The 24,509-nt window shown below is 37.6% G+C and overlaps 1 protein-coding gene across 1 annotated transcript in view; it reads left to right on the top strand.

Moving 5' to 3' along the window:
• The window catches only part of LOC145685068 (uncharacterized), a 93,579-nt gene that overhangs the window by 4,226 nt on the left and 64,844 nt on the right, over window positions 1–24,509 (top strand). The window contains exons 2-3 of the mRNA XM_081757412.1: window positions 1,838–1,936; window positions 10,681–10,917. Of these exons, the coding sequence (XP_081613538.1) occupies window positions 1,838–1,936; window positions 10,681–10,917 (336 nt within the window). The remainder of the gene's footprint in view (window positions 1–1,837; window positions 1,937–10,680; window positions 10,918–24,509) is intronic.

Here is a 24,509-nt window from a genome sequence, read left to right as displayed (position 1 = left end):
CACCATTTCATTCATTACTCATCATCACCGTCTCCTTTAGCCTAACCGGCATAACCGTGGGACGTAAAACTCAAAAATTTCATTTCTTTTAAACAATTATGAAATTATCAAAACGACTTGCCAATATACAGTATGAATTGAATAATACGCATATGAATCTTCCATAAACTTACCACAAATTAAACCACATTTAAATAGCTGGCTATACTTGTCGAACACTATCAAAATGGGTAAAGATAATGCAAAACGAGTCGATATCTTTTTTTTAAACCAAACACACTTCATCTAATCATAAGAAGATATATATAAATCCAAAATATGACCTAACTTTCTTACAGTGAATTAGACGAAGTAACATTTCTAGATAAAACTTCATAATTATTAAACTTGAACTTTTCCACTATCCTCTCAAATATCGCAAGTAGTAACGACCAGTAGCGTAGCCAGGATGCGTATTTGGGGGGGGGGAAGTGCTGTTATAGGTACATATAGAAAAAATACAAACAAAAAATATATAAACATAAAAATATATTTAAAAAATTAAAAAATCAAAGTACAAAGTACATTGTCTGATCTCTTTGGGGGAGGGTGGATGGCCCCTCTGACCCCCCTTCCCTACGCCACTAGTAATGACAGATCTCCTACGACTTATTTTTGACTTCGCTTTTAGGTGATAATGCACCTATCCCCTTCCGAACCATTATATTCAGTCCAACCCCGAGCTTTCAAACGAAGGACGAGTAATTCCACAAATTGCCGTTGGCGCTGATGGCTAGGCATACAATGTCAAGACACTCAACTTCCTCCCGATAGTAGCTAAGAACACTACAGGGTAGGAAACTAATCAAAATTATCAAGAATCTCAAAAAGGAATCTTACCAGTAAAGACTACGGCATAGAGATCTAAATCTCTAACCGTTACAATGATTATGTGTAACATTTTTGGAGTGTACACTTTATTATTATTTTAAAAGAACAAACCACAATTTTAGGGGAAAACGAGTTCATAGTTCACACTTAACGCTGGCAGAAAGCGTTGCGTGACGTCATCTACTAAAGTGCTGGGCTCAAATATACCTTTATATACTAACAATTTAAAAAAAATGTACTGTAAAGTAGTATGTGGCTAAAGCAAAACTGTCAAAGATATGTTGAGCTGATTTCTTTAGGACAGCTTACTAAGGAGTGAGTTTAGTAGCAGATGAGGGGCCTCCAATCGTAAATTGGTTTCGAATGTCTATCTTCGTCAGTTCGTAGGAGGCAGTCATTTAGATCAGTGGCTATGTGCTGAACTTGCATACTACATGAGAAGGTCAACAGTCAACATAGCTCTTTTTGCCAAGGATGCAGTGCTAAATCGGAGTTGTAGTCAGAAACAGTATTAAGTATAGTTTGGAGGTATAAAAAATAATAGCTCCAACCTATATTGTTTCTGACTGTACAATGGGTACTGAATCTCCTCTAATCCACGGGTTTTCACTGCATCAACCGTGCAAACAATAGCTATCTGGACTGGACTGTTGTTTGCAGTATGCGAGTTAAGAAGACAACGACTGACTCAAATGACTAACACCAACGAACTGACGCAGGTAGACAGTTGAAAGAAATACACGATTTCTCCCATAGATGGCACCACTATATACCATGAACATCTATATTTAAGTGAAATTTATGTAACATTTTAAAAGCAAAATTTTTCCTATTCTTAGTACGATCAAATTCTCTGATTTTTTAATTATCATAATCGTAGTGTTGCGTTTATCATTTTGTGTAGTTAAATAGTACTAAGATTAACACATGCTAGCTAATGCTAAATTTAATGTTAATATTTTTATAGTTATTTCGACACGGAGCCAGAACGCCTAAAACCCCTTATCCAACAGATCCGTACGCAAATAAAACATATTTCCCAGATGGATGGGGACAGCTGACAAAGGTAAGTGATCATAATTTTTCTTTAACACTTTAAAGGAATAATTATTCTTCTCTGTTAATTTTTTAGTTCAAGAGACTTCGTATTTCCAGCATCATTACACATTAAATTTCTTGAAAACAGTTCTTTTTAGGAGTTCATTGATCTTTTTATGAATACAACGTTTCTTTCGAACTTGTCTCCATTACATAATTAGTTTACAAAATACTAATAAATTAATATTGTTGTGTAAACAGTATAACTAAAAACTTGTTTCGATATGGGAAGTATAACCGATATTATCTATCTATTAAAATGCTACAATAGCAACAAAAGCGCTTTTTTTTAACGTAAGGGATTAGATTTGTGAAAGTTCTTTAATCATCTATTTTCTTTATTTCATCATATTTGGCTTCACATTAGAACAAACTAACCCCAGCCATTAGAGGGTTACGCCCTCTCGTTGGCAAAGGTTTTAATACATGGTGCTGGTGCTAATACATATACAATAGGTGGTCTAAGTGCAATGCAAAACTAACAAGAAATTGAAAAGAAAAAACACATAAAATTAGTATGGAGAAATGAACAATATATAAAGCAGTGCAAGATATCATATTAACGGTGCAGATATACAAACATATACATAATTAAAGAATAAATGTAGTTAGGTATATCATATATAAACAGGTATGATAATGATATGAAGTGCATTGACGTCATAATCACATTGGGAACATTAGTTGAGACACTCGAGGGTTAGATCTTCTGTCTCGGGGCGACTCGAGACTGATGTAAGACGTAATGAAAGCCCAATGTTAGTGATGAGTGCAGAACATGTGCTAAAATGAAAAAATATGAGTTAGATGATCTCTGACGATGTATCGATACCCAGGTGAGCTTGGTATCGAATACCACACTAAGATATGTAGCAGAGGCTGTTGGTCGAAGAAAATGGCCGTCAACTGATACACAGAGATTAGCGGGATTTCGGCGTACTTTAGTTCTACGTTTTGGTGGAAGGAAAACAAGGCCTTGTGTTTTCTCCGAATTGACAGTTAATTTCCACTTCCTGCACCAGGTAAGAAAATTGTCGAGTGTCAATTGTGGGCTTCTGTTGATCTGAAGCATAGTTTTCCCTAGTGATAAAAATACTGTGTCGTCAGCATATTGGAAAACATGGACATTATTCGGTGGTCTAGGCATATTTGAGGCATATAAGATATATAACAATGGACTAAGTGCGGAGCTCTGAGGTACGCCTGTATGAGGAAAACTAGGTCTAGAGAGAACACTTCCTATTCAAACATATGCTATTCGATTACTTAAGAAAGAATAAATGAGACGGATGTAACAAGTGGGAAGTCGGAGTGACTGTAGTTTGCGCAGCAAGCCATAGTGCCATACCTTATTAAAAGCTTTCTCTAAATCCATAAGGACTAGACATGGTGGAAGAGCTTTATTGTATTGATTGGTGAGAACCGTGGTTAGGCGTAACAGTTGGTTGCTAATAGAAAAGTTTGGCCTAAAAAGCCTAAGTTAGCCTACCTGCTTGATGTGTTGGTAACAGGTCGTGTTCTTTAAGATAAACATATAGTCTGTTGACGAGAATCTTTTCAAATAGCTTACTGAAGACAGAAATTAACTGAAAAGGCCTGTAGGAAGTAACATCATGAATAGGCTTGTTTGGTTTATGAAACATGCTCACCTTTGAAACTTTCCAATGTAGCGGATAATAACCAGTGTTGAGTATGAAATTATAAATAGATACTAGCAAAAAAATAAATAAAGGTGGAGATTCTTTCAGCATCCTATACGAGATATTATCAATTCCTGGTGATGTGTTACGTTTCCGTCTAAGAGCGGTATGTAATTCAGGAGCCGTGATTGGTCTGGTAAGAGGATGATTGATGTCGGTTTGATGTGATGTAGAAGGTTGTAAAGAATGTATTCTGAAAATATCAATGCGTTCGCTCTGGCATGGAGAGTTGAAGTGAATACTGCTTGTAGTTGGTCTGCAAAAGCATTCGCTTTATCTGCGTCTGAAATAAATTGAACATTATTGACATGGAGCGGATATGTTGTAACAGTTTTTCCCGTTAATTGATGAAATTTCTTCCAGTAGCGGGTAGGATGTGCTTCGTCTCTCAGCTTATTGCGAGCACCAATCCAGTGCCTCCGTTTATATGCAATGAGGTAGTTTTTAACTGCCCCTTGTCATTGTCTTGAAGATGTGCCTCGTTCCCAGTACGATGATACTCTCGAATGTGCTGCCGTGCACGTTTTACGATGGCCAGATATTGAGGCGGAAACTTTGGTCTGTGTGGGCAGATTTTGTCCTCAGGAATGGATGTTTGAGCATTTGTAGTTAAGGTATCTGTAAACCGGGAAATAGTGTAAAACAATTCAGACTCGGTGGTTGGTGCTGTAAGTGATATTGTCTGAATGGTAATTTTGGTGAGAAACCTATTGCAACTCCACCTTGAGCTCTGGCGGCAGGTCCTCTATAGTAATGTCGGTGAAGGAGATAATCTCGAGTAATATCAATTTGTTCCTCGCGTAAAAGATGCTTTAGGAGGAATTTGTGTTGCTGGAAAGATCGTATATTAATAAATAAGAAATTCATGATTACAAGCAAAAACGACATAGATTTAAACAATAATTTCAAGAGGCGCGATTTGAAAATGAGCATATTGTCTTGAATATGTACCATGCATATTGATCTTAAAAAACGATTTTGCAGGGGCAGTAATGGTGCGAAGTATATGATCGCGTTGAAATGGCATCACGTTCTGGAGCACTATGGTCAGGTGGCGAAGAAAATCTTCGACACTGAGCGGATATAGGATAGATTAGGCTGGAGGTGTAGTTTTATCGCTACTTCGAATAGATGCAGTAAACTCCGGGCGAGTAGGTTCTGCAGGGGGTTTAGCCTTGCAACAGTAGTTGTACATGGGGTGCGCCTCTCCGCAAGTAGAACACTTTGGAGGTTATTGTTGATTTTGACACAATCTAGTTTCATGTTGGTTGCCACAATATCCGCATCGTGGTTGATTAGGACAATTGTTAATGAAATGAGAGTTGTTGGATTGACATCTCTCGCACACTGGCCCAGGAGTTTTAGAAAGTTCGACTCTATGGATTTTCTTATAAATAGGGGCACTATGCGCCAAAAGGTAGTCAATAGCCTGTTGGTTTTGTGATAATACGCGAACCATATATATGTTGGTCCGTTATTGTTTTTTTTATGCGTATGCATTTTTCAATGTTGATGCCCTATTGAATAAGGTCCTCGCGCACTTCGTCGTCTGTGAACTCTGAGCGAACACCACGTATAACGACAGATAACATTGGCGATTTCTTAGGAGGTGGTGGTTGTTTCGGCCTAGAATTCGACTTTTTTGTTAGTTTTGCGTTTTTCCCAAAGATTTCCTAAGATGCTTTATTACGTAAATAGGTTCCGAAATTAGGATCTTTTGATATCTTTGTATCCATTCCTAGTCTGGAGTATTTGTTCAACATTTGCGCGTGGAACGTATTTTATGAAAACTGTAAACAGGATCTGGATTATGCTGAGAGTTACAAATGACGATTCTGAAGGTGGCGATCCAATGTCCATTGGTTGGACGTTAGAAGATTGAGATCCACCAAGAAATCTCTTTGCAAATTGGGTTGAGTCAGTGGATGGATGTCTTTCTTTAGACATACTCGCTACTGGTTGACTACCCCATGGAAAGTGTCGAGTGCGACCGGTAGTTCCAGTCGGTGTAGCTTGGGCACGTGATGTGCCTATACTTGTAGGAAGAGAAGCTGGTAATCCTGTATGTCGACCGAGAGCCGATTGTCCGTTAGCATTGCCAGAGTCCGCCATCTCTATGAAGTATTCTAGGGCCGAAGCCCAAAGAATATGAGAATGAATAAAAAGATGATGATGGTGAGATTCAAAAAATCAAGTTTGCCCTTCGAAAGTGAAAACTTTCGCCAACCCTCTAAGTGCTGTATGTGTGCTTTGGCTCACATGCGTATTGCAACGCTTGGTCCTAGCTAGCGCACTAACTGACACAAGAGAGGTTAGGTTCCTTGATTCAGTATGAAAAAAGTCACGGTCACGGTCACGATAATTTAGTGGTTATGTATAGAGTATCGGACCGGAGCCGCTGACTCCATGAGTAATATATTATAAAGAATATATTAAGATGTGCTGGTATTTTGTTGGATGTTACTATTGTTTTGTTATGTATGGGAGACTACATCTGCAACTGTCGCAGAGTAGCTGATTGTGACTTCTTCACCAGTTCTGGAGAGATGTTAAATGCGTGGCGTTCGATGGACGTTCCGCAGAGCGCATTCGGTGCCGATGTTAGCTATATCTGGATTTATATGTCTGGGTAAAGTACGCCAGAACTTGTTGTGGAGATGCCGTAGAACGTCTGACAGTGGGTAGCTCTAAGTCTTCCAGGATCTGGCTGTTTCGTGTATATCTGTCGTGACCAGTGATTATACGACCAGCTCGAGTTTGCACACTTTCGAGGATTTGTATGTCACTATGTGAAGCATGTTGCCAGCCAGGGCATGCATAAGAGATAGTAACTAGAACTATCATATTGAAGATGTGAACTCGGGCCTCGTGAGAAAGGAAGCTACAGCGCAAGATGGGATACAACGCTGAGATTTTTCGTAATGCTCTCTGTTTTATGTCTCTGATGTGTGCGGCGAACGTTAGACCACGATCTAAAGTTACACCCAAGTATTTGGCGTGCGTAGCATGAGAAATGCGTGCGTTCTCATAGTTTAGATGTTTTTAGGGCGCGGATGCATCTCCGATTGTGGATGACAGCACAGCTTTTGTCTGCATTAATTTTGATTCTCCAACGTCTTGCCCCTTCCTGAAAACCTAACTGTAACACTGTGCAAGTGAGATACTGGTCGTGGAAAAGGCAGTATCGTCGGCGTAGGTTGCAACAAAGCAATGGGGGTAGTGTCGGGATATCTGCTGTGTACAGATTATATAATAGCGGTGAAAGTACAGCTCCTTGTGGAACACCTGCTTTAATAGATCTAGACGTGGATTTAACACCGTCATAAAAGCGCCTGAGCTCCAACCTATAACTTTAGATTTCAAACCTTCGATTTACGGTTATTTGTAATTTTTTGTGTTATTTGTGATAACGCAAATATTTGAATAAAAATTCATTTTATCAATTATGTGCAAATTCTATTTGCATATCATTAATTAACTTAAAGCAGACCTGTTGCAGTAATTTTACGATAATAGTATTGCTATGGGCCGCGTTTCTGTCAAAAACACCCATTTTACGGACTTGCATTAAATAGCTTTTTATATGGCAACACTGCATCAACCTTGTCACATTGTCGCACCAATGGGTAAATGTTGATGCATACTGTACATATATACAGGAATTCAACCGCAGGAAATCAGTTTTCTGCAACTGAATATTGATTTTCTTCATTTTGCATATTTTTTATTTTACACTTACGGTAATTTCTTTCGTTACTACACAAAAACGTTACAAGTTCCAGTATTAGTCATGACCTCAAAAATATCGACATAGAACATGTTTGTTTACATTTGTTTTAAGTCTTAGGTCTTTATCATTCTTCAGATCAAAAGATACACGCAATCAAACTTTGGATTGCGCGACTTTACGGACACACTGTATTAAGCTCACAAAAATGAAACAAAAATTTACGGTTTCGATAATTCAGAAATGGAATACAGATTCTGTAAGTAATAAATAAATTTACCATTTTATGGTGTCCTTTGATGAATTTGTCATTGTCTCCTCAGTCTTCATTTCCGCCATCCTAATAAATCAGGCTGGCTATTGGCCTGGTGATAAAGATGTGATGAGTGAAATTGGAATGGGGAGGAGTTGATGCCTCATGTTTAAAGATGGTCGCATAAACGTTCACTATCAAGATCGAACTAGGCGACCACTGGTCGTAAAAATCAATGACAAGGTTTTGAATTTTTTAGAGCAATAAGTTCGATAGACAGATTTGATTCAGTGATCTGAAAATTTATTGAACTCGAAATTTTAATGTTGACAGACATACATGCTTATTTCCTACGATCTACGCAATTAACTATTCTCTTTTAAAAAGATAAAATTAAGCAACTAATTAAATAAATAAATAAATAGAAAATACTGTTATATATTATACGTCGTACATATTTATAAACGGGTCCAGATGCTCTCTTACTATAATGACTACAGTGAAACCTCTGAACAACAGACATCCATGGGACATGAATTTGTGTCCGTTAGTGAGAGGTGTCCGTTACAGAAAGGTTACAGAAATTTAATTTCTCACAACGGTAGTTGTGTGCAGTAACATACAGAAAACAGGGCCGCCCACAGGGGGGATGTATGGCGCAAGCTGCGCCATTGAGAAAAATTTTGGGGGGGATTTTACTCTACTTTCGAACTAGCAATTTTACTGTCGGAATAGCATTAAAACACGATTTTGAGAAGCTAATTTTCAAAAATTTTGCGGGGTGAACCCCCGTACCTCCTGCTTCGATACTCGATGAATGAAGTACCGCGCAAGTAGCCGTATGAAAGGAAAGGTTGGTTTGTTTTAAGAGAGAAGGGCCGCCCACAGGAGGGATGAATGGCGTAAGTTGTGCCATCGAGAAAAAAATTTGGGAAGAATTTTACTCTAATGTCGAATAAGTAATTTTACTGTCGTCAGAATAACATTGGAACACGATGCGATTTTTTTTTTTAATCTCGAGAATGAATCCCCCTACCGCCTGCTTAGAAACTCTATGAATGAAGTACCGCGCAAGTTGCTATATGAAAGGATGGCGCCAAGTTCTGGTAAACAACAGTTACAAACACTCAAGGAATCACTTTCAAATTTAGATTTGAAACTTGGCTGTTGTCTGTATGGTTACCATTAGCTCACAATTATGTCAAACTACTTTATAATTTTCAACAGACAAAAAACATTCCTGTAAAAGAGCCAAGTACGAGTGGCCTTAAAAGGAATTGAAATCACAAAAATAGGCGCCAATTCTCTTGGACAACAGTTACAAATACTCAAGGAATCACTTTCAAATTTAGATTTGAAACTTGGCTGTTGTCTGTATGGTTACCATTAGCTCACAATTATGTCAAACTACTTTATAATTTTCAACAGACAACATAGGCAAGTTTCAAATCTAAATTTGAAAGTGATTCCTTGAGTATTTGTAACTGTTGTCCACCAGAAATTGGCGCCTATTTTTGTGATTTCAATTCCTTTTAAGGCCACTCGTACTTGGCTCTTTTACAGGAATGTTTTTTTTTGTTGGATATCACTTCTTTTTGTAGGCTAATTTCGAGGACAACATTTTCTTTTGGTATCAAACTCAATAACTTGTAACTTGCGTCTTACTTTTCATGTACAAGGGAATTATATCAATATTTTGTAAAGAAAAAAATAATACTACTAATTGTAAAAAAAGAATACCTGTGCCATACACAGTGTGTAGAAGTTTTTATACTCTTCAATATCCTTATAGAACATATTTAGTATTGTACACTACCAAGACTACTAATAAAAGTAATGCCATTTTTATAATTACTACTGCCCCTACTACTACTACAAGCATTCTATAATACTACTACAGGAAATAAAAACAACAGCAAAAATAACAATTACTAGTACTATAAAAACTACTGCTACACTGGGCAATTGTTTTTAGAGGACTTGAGTTTTGAGGAGGGAAGAGATTATTAGTTTTGGGGGGGAGCGCGCCATCAGCTTTGGGGGGGATGGGCACCCCTGACAGAAAATACATTATGTATGAGCGTAAATACGTAAAATTCAATATGAAAATACCCTGTTTAGTACGTATTTGCGTTACTGGAAGGGATGAAGGAGAAATTCATTTCTGTTAAATAATATTATTGCTGGGGGATGTATTAATATATTCATAACTATAAAAGATAATGCCTGTATGGTAATTTTCTTAAGTACATGTCATCACACTGAAAGCATTTTTCGTTTATATCAAATTCTCAGAACGTTCTCAAAAGATGCGTTAGGAAGCAACTAACCGGCTAAACTCGTTTGTTTAGCGAAAAATGCATGCTTTTTCTTTTACAAGGGTAATAAAACTCTTTAGCAAGTGTCCACTGAGGATCCTTAGTACGGTTGCAGAAGAAACATGTGTGTGTGTGTGTGTGTGTTTGTATATCGCAGAACCGACAATAATTTCTGTCCGTTATGAAGAAGTTACTGAAATGTTTGGGGAAAACAAAGGACTGTCCGCGTCCGTATCTGAGAGTGTCCGTAAAAAGGAGGGTTTTGTTCCGTAAGGGAACATGTGTTTTTGCCGGGACAAAAAAAATCTGTCAGTATTATAGAGGTGTCCGTTATTGAGAGGTGTCCATTAAGGGAGGTTTCACTGTATAAGCAAACAGACGACAGGCACCATCATCATCATCAAGTCATACGACAGAAGAAGAATACTACAGCCACCGCTGTCCAGACGAGAGTATAAAACACATTGTAAGACCTTCATCGGTATCAGTTTCGGCTTTTCATTCTCCCTCTTAGCTTGCCTGGAGCTCTGAGACCCAACCTAACTCAAGTCTATTTGCTTGCCTGGAGCAAGTGGGAAACATTAACTGCGGGAACGTAAAAGCATAATAATACTGTAGATATTCTGCTTATTTCACTGTACATAATGTTATAAATAGATTTCTCTTAGTTTTTAAATAGATATAATACTGAAATATGTTGATGCTTCTTATCAGCTAGGTAAACAACAAATGTTCGAACATGGTTGCCGTATCAGAGCTCGATATCCTGCGCTTGTGACTACCTATTCCCCGGATGATGTGTACGTGTGCAGCAGTGACGTGGATCGCAGTATTATGAGCGCTTCTTGCTTCCTCGCTGGCCTCTACCCACCGGAGGAGAACGAAATCTGGAATCTCAAAATTCCGTGGCAGCCGATACCAATTCATACTATTCCAGCTAATATAGACAAGGTCAGCATATTGTTAATAACATTCACTTACTACCTATTTCATCCAGGAGTGCCGTTGTTTACTTGGGGGCGCTGATGTAGTCAACAGTGAGTCATGCGCCGCCTGTCTCTGTATTGGCGAGTGTTGCTAATGCACAATATCGAAAACAAACTGAACAAAGCGTCACGTTCCAACACAAGGTACGGAACATGTTATAAAACGTGCTACATTTTGAAACTTTATAACATACTCCTAAAAACATGAAAAATAAAAAAGTTGTAAGAATTTGTCTTGATGGTCGTTAGGAATCCCGCTGTAAGCACTTAGGCATCCTAATGCATCCCTTTGTTAATCCTGTTGTAAGAACAGCATAAAAAACAAAATGTAGAATTATAAAGAATTTATCTTCACTAGTGGCGTAGCTAAGGGGGTTCTAGTGGTGGCTAAACCCACATAGGTCCAAGTCTAATCCCACGTAGAAAAATCAAAAGTTAAGAAAAAAGAACTCATGGAAATAATTGCAAAAGATTATTGAAGTTTTACCCAATACAAACTGCATACCGTTCGACAAATATTTTCATCTTTACTAAAAACAGAAATGTAAAACCTTACATTTCATATTTCAATCTTTATTTATTGCTGTTTTGTGGTTATTGTTAGTATGCTGGACCCGGGATTAGGGTGCGAAATTGTACCAATCTAGGAGACGGGGAAGTGGGGGGAATGTTTCTTCTCAAGTGGAAATAAAGTAGAAATAACATTTTATGAAATTTTTAACGGGGGAAATTCCTCCAACCCTGTCGTGAGTTCGTACCATACCCGGGACCCATGACCCCCGTCTATATCCAAGTAGGTCCCTATCCTCCCGATATTCCTCGTCGCTTCTTTAATAGGTGGTGTTTCATACACTACACCACGGCGGAACCTTAGCCCCCTCTAGGCTTTAGTGCTAGCTACGCATCTGATCATCACAAAGCAAGAGAGAGACAGAAAGAAAGTGTTCAAAGAAGTGAACAGGTGAACATAGCTGAAATAATAAAATAACTCGCATACAGAAGCATTGCATACTTCCTAATGTTAAATGTATGTCCCAACAACCAGATCTGTTGCTTATTTTCTGCAGATTAGCAAAAGAAACAACAATCTCTTGCAACAACAATAAGAACAAAAGCTTTGCAAAGGAGTTAAAAATGGCGATTAAGGTTGACCATATGTTTTTCCAGAGATGCCGGGGAGAATTGGGAGAACTGGTAACGTTATTTGAATTATGGGGGATATGCATGTACTTGTACCAATGTTGCAATAGATTAAGTAAACTAAAGAGCCCTATAACTGATATTTCATGTTGACAAATGTGTGCAATTAAACGGCCGTTACAACATAATACATAAAGAAACATGTTCCTCTTTACCGAACTTTCTTTTCTTTTTTTATTTATTCGGAATTGTCTTCTTTGGAGGCAGAACGACCTATATTGCGTGACTGAGTTGTCCTAAACGAGCTGGTAAGCTTCAAAGGACCGGACAGTCCACTGGGAACCGAACCCAGGATCCCTTGAGTACAAAGCATCGTTATCACTCAACCACGGGGGACAGTTAGGCCTAAATATAGGCCTAAGTATATTTCCGAACATCTGAATGGATCATTGTACCACATCTAATGCTTAGCAATATGTCAGACAGAGGTCATTTTTCTACTATTGCGTAGTATATTTAAAAATAGGAACGCGAAGGATACGTAGTCTTAAAATGGGGAGGAAAAAACAGCGATAAATCAGAGCTGAACACGAGTCACTTACGTTAACCCGGTCTGACCCACACGTAAGTGGCACAGCGACAGAATCCGAAACTTGACCCGAATGACTCGATCTAGGAAATACAATGAACTGTAAAGTTTGGCGTCGCATTTTCCGGGTTAGCGTCGCTGACTACGGATTGAGGAGTCCCAGATTCGATTCCCGGCGAATCCGAAGCCTACACCGGGTTCGAAACTTGACCTGATCGAGCCATTCCAATATCCCCTCCCCCGCCATCTTCCTGTCTGTGCCTAATGTCTAAAGTCCAGAAAGAAATGAAAACCTAAAACAAAGCGTCAGGTTTGATATTATGACAGTATAATAATGAATGCATATTTGCCTAAAACAATAGTGCGGTCGTGGCTTGTATGTACAAGATGTTACATGATGCATTGATATTACCTAAAATAGTGTAAATTTCAAGGTTTCTAGGCAAATTTAGTTCATGGTGTGAAATTACTTGAACTCTGGATGTTGTTTCTGCTTACCCCAGGAACTATACAATAGTAATATAATTACAATGTACTATTTTGAAGGCATATAAACTTGAAAAAGGGCATAGAAATAAATGATCTGCTATCATATTACGACACTAATATTCGTTGTCACTTATTACCCCCTCCCCCCCAAAAAAAACAAAAAAAAAACAAAATAATGGCACATTGGGACAAAAGCAAAGTTAGGTATGAAATTCTTATTAGTTGTTATAAACAATTGCATCTGTTTTATGTTGCAGTTTGGTATTGTACAATGAAACTAAATATTGAAGTCATGAAAAGTACCGGTATTGTTATTGCATTGTTATAACAAAGCAAAGCAACGTTAAGTGATCAATAACAAAATACTACGTTATAAAAAAGAGATGGACGTACCGGAGGTGCTTCATGACAACATCCGTGTCTTGATGTGGCATTTACCGCGGAATCTGCTACTCGAGGTCCTCTTGTGTCTCTGACAGTTCGTGTGCTGTATCTGTTTCGGATCCTTCATCATCTGTATCAATGGAACTTCCGTCTGTAGCGGTAGCTGTTTCGGATCCTTCATCTTCTGTATCCATAGAAGGTCCTTCTGTAACTGTAGCTGTTTCGGATCCTTCGTCTTCTGTATCCATGGAACGTCGGTCACTTCCTTCGGATGCTGTTTCTGTTTCACTTTCTGCTTCTATTGCAGAAACAGCATTTCTATCTAGATCTTCTTCTTCCTCCTCCTCATCACTACTTTCCAGTCCCACATTCACTACAATTCTCTCTATTTCAGCTTCCATTAAGCCATCGCGGCACCAATAATTGTCTATCACTGTCTTTACGGCGCTGCAAGCTTTCTTCCAATCTTCTTGTTTTATCTCCCTCATGGCATTTAAAGTCACGTCTTTCAATTTTTTCATGGACACGCCCCTGATATTTTTTGACGCAATTTTCTGTTTCATCATGTTCCACACCAGTTCGATGGGATTTAACTCGCAGTGGTACGGTGGTAATCGCAACACGGTAAACCCTTTTTCTTCTAATAGCCTGTCCACAGTATATATTGGTTTCGGAGAATTACTTTTGACAATAGCAAGCAATTCACTCTTCGTCATATCATCATCAAATCTAAGATTATTCCTTCCTAGCCAGAGCTGAATTTCATTTTTGCGGGAAGCCGCGGTGGGAGGTTTGTTTTCTTGCACGGAATGATACGGGGCATTATCAAAGACAACAATGGATGTGGGCGGAAGATTCGGGATCAATTGTTCTTGTAACCATTTCTGATAGTTTGCACTGTTCATCTCATTATGATAATCACCAGTTTTTGATTTGGCATCGTACACCAATTCGGCGCCGGGAATGAAACCCATTTCTCCCCCCGCATGAACAACAATAAGCCTCTGCCCAGCACTGGTATTCTTCAACACACCAGGTATGTCCGTATGTTGCCAGCACTTGCGTACCGTGTAGTGAGTATGTATCCATGTTTCATCTACATACACCACTGGCTTCCTAGCACCCTTTTCATTTCTTCTTAGTGCCCTTAAATATGCTGCTCTACGAGCCACAATATCATGCCGTTCCATTAGTATGTATCTATTGTTTTTACATTTTTTGAACCTATAACCCATTCCCTTTAATAGCCTCCAAAATGTGGTTTTACTTCCTCTGAAGTCGATGTCTTTTTTGACAGCGCTTAAAAGTTTGTTTAACGTTGGTATTTCCTCTTTATTCTCATAGTATTCCAAAAATTTCATGCGCACAACACTCTTATCAAAGTCATCAAACACTATTTTCTGCTTCGGCCGCCGGTTTTTCCGTGGAGTAGAAACTTTTCCGCCGGTTTCTGCTGCTCTTTTGAAGTCATTTTGTATATTTCTGACAGTTCTCACACTTTTCCCTACAGCCCTAGCCGTGCGTAACATCGCATTGTTTAAAGGAATTAACAAACCGTTCTTCTTTTCTTCCTTGCAGAACTTTAATACTTTATATATTATTCTTTTCCCTTCACTCCGCACTACCCTACGAGGAGATTTCTTCGGCGTTTCCATTTTACGAACTCACAGATTCACAACACACAACAACTCACACCACCACGTCCAAATGTACGGATCACTATAACGTTATTTTCTCGCACGCACTCCTAGAAACTTCGCTCTGATTTTGTGTAGCTGATATGCAAACAAAATTGTATTCGTTTGCAGTTTGGATTTTGGCACGTTGCACTTTTAGCACTTTTAGCAAGCAGTGTTCGAATTAATTTTTTAAACGAGAGGACGAAATCTTATATACACTAGGACGGGTTAATTATTCCTGTCAAGGATGCTGCGTTATTTTCATTATATGAGCCGGGAATAAGCGTTTTCGAGAGAGCGATTTCTCCGGCATCCGCCGTTAACACAATCACACCTACGAGATGCGATAGTATCCGGACCTTTAATTTCTCACTGTCCTGCGAGTCAGGAAATCAGATATAAGCTTGACAACCCTGTAATGTGTGAGGTCTCGTCTATCATACTCTGGTAGCACATGACCTGCAGAGGTCACTTGGTTGCACATAAGCACATGGTTTATGAGAACTGTAATATCTTATCAATACCTTAGTGTCCCGTGTTGTTTTTTTTCGTTTGGGCAAGAGAAAGAAATTAGAAGAAGAGTTATTGTGACGTGTACTCTATTTCCTTGTTTATGTTTCAGTGTTTCATGCACACTTTATTTCTCTTGTTTATATGACTCCTATTGGCGTGTAGAATTTATTATATCGTGTGTCCAGGAAAACATGTCATAACCCTATCTTGGATGCAGAACGAAATATAAATTATTTTAGGAACCAGCTGGGTTTTCTTTTTCTTTTTTTTTCATAACAAGTGCGATGCATTTTGCTCCTCCTTCTCACTAAGCTAAAGAAAAAAGGACCACTTTGCTTCGAGGTTTTATCGTTAGCGTTTTGTTCTTTCGCATTCAATGGAGTTACAGGTTTCTCGTACATTGCGTTATCAACCGTCTCGCCTGTCAAAAGAGGAAATTGTTGAGGTAACAAATGATTCGGACACTGATGCATACGCAATACAAGCAGATTATTTTTTTGACGAAATTTGTTATTGATAAGCGAATGGAAGAAGCGCTTTTGCCTCCAGTAAAGAAAGGAAAAAGACTTGTAATACAGATGAAGAATTAGGATGAACTGAAAATTTGCAACCATCTCAAAAACCTGAATTTTGCGGAATTCCCGGTTTCAATCCCTCCCAAGTATTTACTGCTGATGCATCTATCTTTGATTTATTTTCTTTATTTTTTGACTATGATGCTAGCTATCGCAAATGAAACGAACAGGTCCCGAAGGCAAAGAAGCGTCCCGAAAGTGCTTTGAAAAAATACTCTATATTTTCTCTTTGGAGAGACATTACTCTTCCCGAGTTTAATGTTATTTTGTTAGCACCTCTTCAGCATGCCGCTATCTAAATCTAGTTCCATTTGGGTATTTTTATGTATGGTTTAAAAGAAATTATTTTATTCAACGTCACACGTATATTAGAAGATCAGTAAAATGTTCTTTAAAAGTATAACGTTATCACACCCACCCTTCTCTGCACAAGGCATTTAATCTTGTTCTACATGACAAATGGTCATTCTTCTTTCAGGAAACCAAATTTTATCTTTCTATGTGCATAATTAAGATTTCAGTAATTTTTTCTAACCCTCAAAAGACCCCAGGACAGGGGGAAAATGAGGGCTGAAATTGTCCAGGATCGAATGTGTTAATTCGAACATTGGCAGCAAGCCCCGGCTTGAGAGTTCTGTGACTATGACAAAAAATAGAGAGAGAGAGTGGGAGATAGATAGATGGATAGAGATGTAAATAGAGATAGGCTTAGAGAGAGTGGGAGGGAGAGCAGTTGAAGCAAACAATCCTTGTCACTCACATGCCCATACATATACTCCTACGCTAACTTAAACCATGATTGTTTCCACAAAGAACGTACCATGTTTTCTGCAAACGTACTGAGTTTTCAACACTGCACATTACTGAATCACGAGTGGGCTGTCACGTCTTAGCTGCGTTCTGTTTACTTTTTAGTTCTGTGTTTTGCCACCATAAACAACGGCAATCCTATCTGAAACAGGTAGTACGTTCTTTAATGCATGTCTGAAAATATGCTTGTGATGGATGCTTGTATGAAATGATTGAGGAAGATCTTAATAAGCATTGAAGTATGATACAAACATATGATACACATACTTTATTCCTTGAGGTCTTTTTCCCGCTCGAGGCTGAGAGTGTGGTTCTGTATCCCTGATTATACCCTCTCCTATGAAAATGATCCTGTACAAGAGCCACGAAATGAAACTGATCTTCAAATAAACCTTTCGTAATGACTAGATATCGGATTTTTATTCCTTTAAAATTCATAAAATATGCATACAACTTTGCTGTTAAAGATGTTAAAGTATGCACTTAATATGCACTAACAATGCAATAAAAGAATATTTTCAAACATGCAGCGAAGCTGTGACTAAGTTTTGTAACTGAAATATACCATCGGAAATGTACTTTTACCCTTAAGTGAAATATAAAATCGAAAGTGTACTTTACCTTTCAGGGACTTTTCTTCGGACTTTATTTTCATAAGAAACAGTTTATATACTAATAACTTTTTGAAACACGCACAAACTATGAGAACATGAGCTTTAGTTTCTTTTCTTTTTTTAAATGTAGAGTTCATTTATTTTACACGGAATAATACGAGCCTCACTTTCTAGATGTTTCCAATGAAAAAAAAGTTTTCGTTTTTAAGGATTTACACCTTCTCATAATTAGCTTTACAGTATATCATGAGATACTTTTGATGTCAGGTTGTGACATTTGTATCCAGAAAATGACCTCTCAACATCAACAGTCGTTACTGGACAATATTTATAGAGGGAAACAAGTTTAGTGTCTGTCTTCAGGAGAGTTGAAATCTAACTTATGTACGTATTTCTCATGGTTTCAGTCGCTTTGTAGGCGAAATTTCTGGCAAGAATATTCAATTTCTTTTCCACAGAACATCCGAATTTATCAGGAACTGATTGGAGCTCGTGCTGAACTTCATTAACTAGAGCTAATCATTCACTGATAAGCATTCCTCGAGTCTCTATCATTATCAGATTTCTCTGAACGTCTTGGCAGTTGTGTCTTTGCTCTGCTGATCAGTTACTAACATTATTGGTCCTCCACAAACTAGCCATTCTTCCCCTTCCGCCATTCTATTGCATATATATTTAAATAATTAAAAATACAAACTAAAACTGAATTTATTGCACACTATAAGCATATATCTGAAATAAAAAACTTATAGAATATGCTGAATATGCTCTTAAGCACTAATATATAGTTTAACCTATGAAGTATGCATTATAAAACTTCAAATTCGAGCTGTATTATTTTTGTTAGAAACCATTACCAAGTTTATCAGAGATGCATGTAAACAAACAAGATACGTACTTGCATAAAAACCCGATGTCGGCAATGACATAATACTATATTCTTAATTAGATAATAGCTCAAGTTACGATTAATTCTTGAATTTTAATTTTCTGGGTAACTACAATATTGTCTAAGGAGAAGGCAGATATTAAGCGATAGATCACGTCGAACTTAATACAATAATTCTCATGAGTAACTTCCAGAAACCAATTTTGTGTTGGTCAATGGTTGATTTTAGTGGATATATTTAAAAAAAAATGGTGGTAATATCTTACATATATCTGCTTTGCCTTAATAGTCTTCAACCAATCAATTTTCACCTAGAAAACAACCAAATTGACAGACAATTATCAAATTAACACCAAAAATGAACATTGCTCATACGATGCATATTGGTTGGTTGAATTCAACGAAACTAATAACCGTAAGTTGCAGTTGAATTAAAAGTAAAAATTCGTTAGATGAAATGAACTTTTTGACTACCATAAAATGCTTATGCCCCAAAGTTGTTTTACCTAGGAAAAAGAGAACTCAACTACACAGCAACATTGAGCCGACCATTGTGATTACTTGAGAAAATACATTTTATGGTATGCCTTTTGTTGTATCTATTGTTCTTTAATATGTCCCAACATAATTTCACATATTCCTAACTATGACACACAACTACTTGCAATTGATCTTTCTAAAAATAAAATTACTGAAAATTTTAAAAACTAGTGTAAAAAGCATCAAGTTTGACTTATCTCGAAAATGAAAGAAATCACTGTCCTGAATAATTCACCATAGAACATACAAAAATATAAAAATACTGTGCTGAATAATTCAAGCTAAATTTTCAGTAACGACGACTGTCAGCTTAGCTGTAAGTAGAATTTTGAAATGAAAATTTGAATATTTAGTCCAATCATAAAGTTATGTAATATCACAGCCAGGCAAATTGGATAGCATGCAAGCTGGTGAGTTTATCGATTATATCATCGAAAACCAATCAGAACAAAGCTAACAAAATCTTATAAATTATTCACTATATTGGAAAAACGTTCTCATAATATTTAATGAAAATGTATGGAAAACGTAATGGCATTAATTTGATATCAATTATGGTTCTAAATGTAATACAAGAGAATCTGATTGGTAAATGCCAGTTATGACCTTGTTCATTAATATTACACAACATTGAAACATACTGTAGTTCTTGCTTTTATATTTGGTCGGTGCATAAGATCGTGCCGTTTCTACAGTGCTATGATATCAAGTAGTATTAAATTATATGTTTATTATTTATTAAATATACTACACTACACTATAAAATAATGTGCAGTCGCCCCCTTGTCGGTCTGAGAGCTCAAATAATGCGCTTATAGATAACGTAATTGGGGATGTTAGAACCGACAAGTTGCGCCCAAGATTTTGTATATATTGAATTTGACAGAACGTAAGGTACGGGATCTGACCTGGGTTGCATGTAAATAAAATCCAACATATGCAAAAAGAAACAGATTGTGATGTTACAGGGGTTGAAAGGGATAAGAAGGAAGCAACTTTGAGAACAGGTTAACCTACTTGCACTTACTTGTGGATCTTGGTGTTGCTTTCTTGATGATCCCTCCAGTGGATTGACGTCCGCCCATCTTTCTATCTGGTTGGCTTGTCGTTCAAGTAGTTGAGAGTTAAGGGTTAGCGAAACCCAGACAGGAAAACCAACTTTACGAAGACCGCAAATTCAATCAAAGTCGAAATTTCTTTTTTAAAAACAATTCATCGTAGTCAACAGCTATGTAACGTTAGCTGAAATAAGATGCTCTCTAGGACAGAGCAAGGCTAAATTTTTCGTAAGCTTGAAAATGAATTTTGCGTGGGGATCTTATGGTACAATTTGTACCATACTCGTTTTTCATGGTACATAGCGTTATTTCTCTTCTATTTGAGCTTTTTCGTCCGGTTTTTTGTTTTTCAAGTCCAGAGGCATTGTAGAAGACATTACGTATGGTTTCAGACCTTCCTGCGTCCAGACATAGGAGGTGATGACGTCATAAGTCAAATTTATTTTCTCGTTTACTAAGCCTATGTTCAATATTTTTTGGTGGGCTTATTTTTCCACGTAGAAGATTGAAATTTTGCACAAACATTCAGTCCACCGAGTAGTATTTAAAAGATTTTTTCAGATTTGTGAGTTGAAACAGGGGGGGGGACCAGAGGGGCAAAGTGGTGAAAAAGGGATGTTTTTACCCCCAAAATTCCGTTTTTCAGGATTTTCCCGCCTCACATACATGATGGCGACACGTGAGTCATACCGTCTGAAAGGCAGTTCCATTCTGAAGAGAATGACGGTCGAATTATTATTCTAGGGTAATTAGGGACGTCTCAGTGAATTTTTTCAAATTATACTTCTGTATAGGGTAACATGGGGTATTTGCTGAATTTTTTCTGGCGGGCTTATTTTTGCACCTAGAAGATTGAAATTGTGCACAAACATTCAGTCCACCGAGTAGTATTTAACAGATTTTTTTTAGATTTCTGCGTTAAAACAAGGGGGGTCCAGAGGGGCTAAAAGTTGAAAAAAGGGAAATTTAGACCAAAACAATCCCTTTTTTGGAATTTCCCGCCTTAGATACATGATGGAGACATGTGAATGGTACCGCCTGAAAGGCAGTTCTAAGCTGAAGAGAATATGGGCGACACATGACCCTAGGTTAATTAGGGATGTCTCAGGAATTTTTTTCCTTGAGATCATGGTGTTTTGTGGTAATTTGGGGCATTGTGGGAATTCTTGATAAAATTTCTCCCGCCCTTACTATTCAAGATAGAAACTTGAAATTTGGCACACACATTCAGTATACCAAGTACTATTTATCAGATTTTTTTTAGATAGCTACGTTCACACAGGAGGGTCCAGGGGGGTCCAGGGGGCCAAAGTTCGAGAAAAAAATTCCCTCCGAAATTTTCACTTTCACATTTTTCCCGCTTCTGGTATATGGTATGAGCATGCAAGTGGTACCATTTGAAAGCCAGCTCTATTCTGAAGAGAATGAGGTATGAACTATGATCCTAGGATAAATAGTGACGATGCAGTAGCTGCTTGACTGAGAGTCTAAAAAATAGCCCAAAAAGAAGTTATCCGGAAAAGATCCCCAAAGGGATATTGCATTTGACAGAATGTAAGGTAAGTTATCTGACCTGGGTTGCATGTAAATAAAATCAAATATATGCAAAAAGAAACAGATTGTGATGTTAGAGGGGTTGAAAGGGGTGAGAAGGGAGCAAATTTTAGGACAGGTTAACCTACTTGCACTTACTTGTGGATCTTGGTGTTGCCTTCTTGATGATCCTTCCAGTGGATTGACGTCCGTCCATCTTTCTATCTGGTTGGCTTGTCGTTCAAGTAGTTGAGAGTTAAGGGTTAGCGAAACCCGGACAGAAAACCAACTTTACGAAGATCGAAAATTCAATCAAAGTCGAAATTTATTTTTTAAAAACAATTCATCGTGGACAACAGCTATGTAAGGTTAACTGAAATAAGATGCTCTTTAGGACAGAGCAAGGCTAAATTTTTCGTAAGCTTGAAAATGAAGTGTGCATTCTACATCTTAAATTGTCTCCCATTCAATATCGACAACCTCTTCCAAAAGTCTCTCGATCGTTTTGTTTAGCGTCCCTTCCAGGTTCATATTTTCGGTCATTAACTATGTTTTCCGTCTTGATGAAAAAGTGCGTGCTCGTAAATTAACCAGGGTGAGGTGATTGTAGGAATGCGGACAAGGAAGCAATCTCTTGTTTTTATTAATTAAGAAATTACAAGTGTAAGAAAGAAATGATAGACAGCAAGAAGACTTCCTAGCAGGAAAGGAAAATGAACTGAGAAAAAATCGAAAAGTGATTTAACATTAAATGAATGATTATGCTTTTTACTGTAATGAGTTTTAAAATAAAATGTCCCATAATTCGAAATGAAATGTTACGTTATATGTCTAAATACACATATCTTCACAATAATGTAATACAGAGTCAGTTCATTCTAAGTGATGAAGCATGTGTCGCTCGAGCATTTCCAAAAATCTAATTTTTTCATGAATGTTTATCCTATATCAGGGTGCTTTAAAACAACGATCATTGGATTTTTAAAACGTCTCGTAGCTACATAGCGGCTGCCGCCATTTCCCGTTTTCTCGATTTGAAGCATTTACGGATTATTCAATATCTCCACACAAGTTGGTCCTACCTAAATGAAAATTGCTGGGCGTCTCGAACTTGTGCAGAGCTAAAACTTTGTCCTCTTAACATTTTTGCCTCAAACCACTTGAAAGAGGTGAAATCAGGGCCTTCAATAGCAACATTTTTGGACATTGAAGACATGTTTGGGCAGAGGAAACAACTGACTTAGAGGTCTGAATTTGTGTGTGCATGTAGTCCGGGGTCAAAAGTTTATACACAAAAATTTGCAGACCTGTAGCTGCTCTCAAAGACTTGAAAAACGAATGGTAAAATTGGGGAATTATGCCAATTTGACATGTTTCACTGTCCAATATCTCCAATTGGCCTCTATAAAAAATCTGGAATTTTTCGAATACTTACTCCTTTAGTATACAATAACACACAATAAATCAAGTTTTGTGGTTTTGAGCAGAAGGGGTCAAAGTATTAATGAATGACTTTATGCTGTAGGAGGCGTTTTCTTCACAAATTCAACTGAAAATTCGTTTTTGTGAAGTAAAATAAAACAGGATGATTGGTTAGTCCAGTTAAGGCTCTCAAGCTTGTTTCTTTTCTCTAGTTGTGACTCACTGTCTTATCACACCCACAGCAGCGAGCAGAAGGCAAGAAAAGTCAAAATGTGCACTTGACAAAAAGTCCGTAAGTACTCATTCTCTTGCTGCTTGCTATATCAATGATATTCAATTCTGATTATTTTTGTTTTAACTAACTCATGCAGGAGACTGTTGTCCTTTCGGTTGATCTCGCTGTAAACACTGATTCGCTGTAAACGCTGACTGGGGAATGTAGATCAAAGGAAAAGACAGCAATCTACTGCATGAGATGACAGTTAAAACAAGAATAATCAGAATTGAATATCATAGCAAGCAGCAAGAGCAATGAGTACTTACTGACTTTTTGTCAAGTGTGCATTTTGACTTTTCTCGCCTTCTGCTAATAACGACATCCTTCACCAGTGCTGCTATGGGTGTGATAAGGATTACGTGTTGTTTGCCACGACTCGATATTCGTGCTGTTTGCCACGGTATTGTTCTCTCTGATTTATATTATAATCGTGAAGATTTATACAAAATCGACTCATACGCTGAGGGTTGCCAGATGACTATATTATAACAATCAGACCTATTATATTTATAAACAGAATACATACAATACAAACGGTCTCAAACACGGTTACTGCTTCTATTCCGTAAGCACAGTTTTGAGTATTCATTACACATTTCTCCTCATAGGGGTTTTACGAGTGTTTTAGTTTATTCTCAAAATTTAAATTATATATGAATGTTTCATTTCGTATCCTCTGACTGACCATTAGCCATTATAACGGATTTATGTTTTGCTAGTTTAACATTAGACAGTACTCGATTGCTTATTAATTGATGTTTTAATGAGTTTGTATACCCTGATTCTATTCAGATATATTTACATTTAAACATAGTTTGATTTTTTCTAGAAGGGTATTGTTATGTGTTTGTAGTAATGACAGGAAATATTATTTCCATTTCATCATTTTGAAGTGTGATTAACGTGGAATCCGAACCACATGAGCTCCCGCCGGAATTGAACCCTGGTCTCCCATGCCAAAGCCGCGTACGCTAACATATTTTTCATTCATTCTCATCATCGTCATATCTTTTAGCTTACCCAGCAAAACTATGGGACGCAAAAC

This window comes from Thermobia domestica, chromosome 5 (assembly GCF_964235325.1).
Source record: "Thermobia domestica chromosome 5, izTheDome1.hap1.1, whole genome shotgun sequence".
In the NCBI taxonomy this organism is placed as follows: domain Eukaryota; kingdom Metazoa; phylum Arthropoda; class Insecta; order Zygentoma; family Lepismatidae; genus Thermobia; species Thermobia domestica.
Note: the sequence above shows the minus strand (reverse complement) of the source record. Positions and strands in the feature narration are given on the sequence as shown.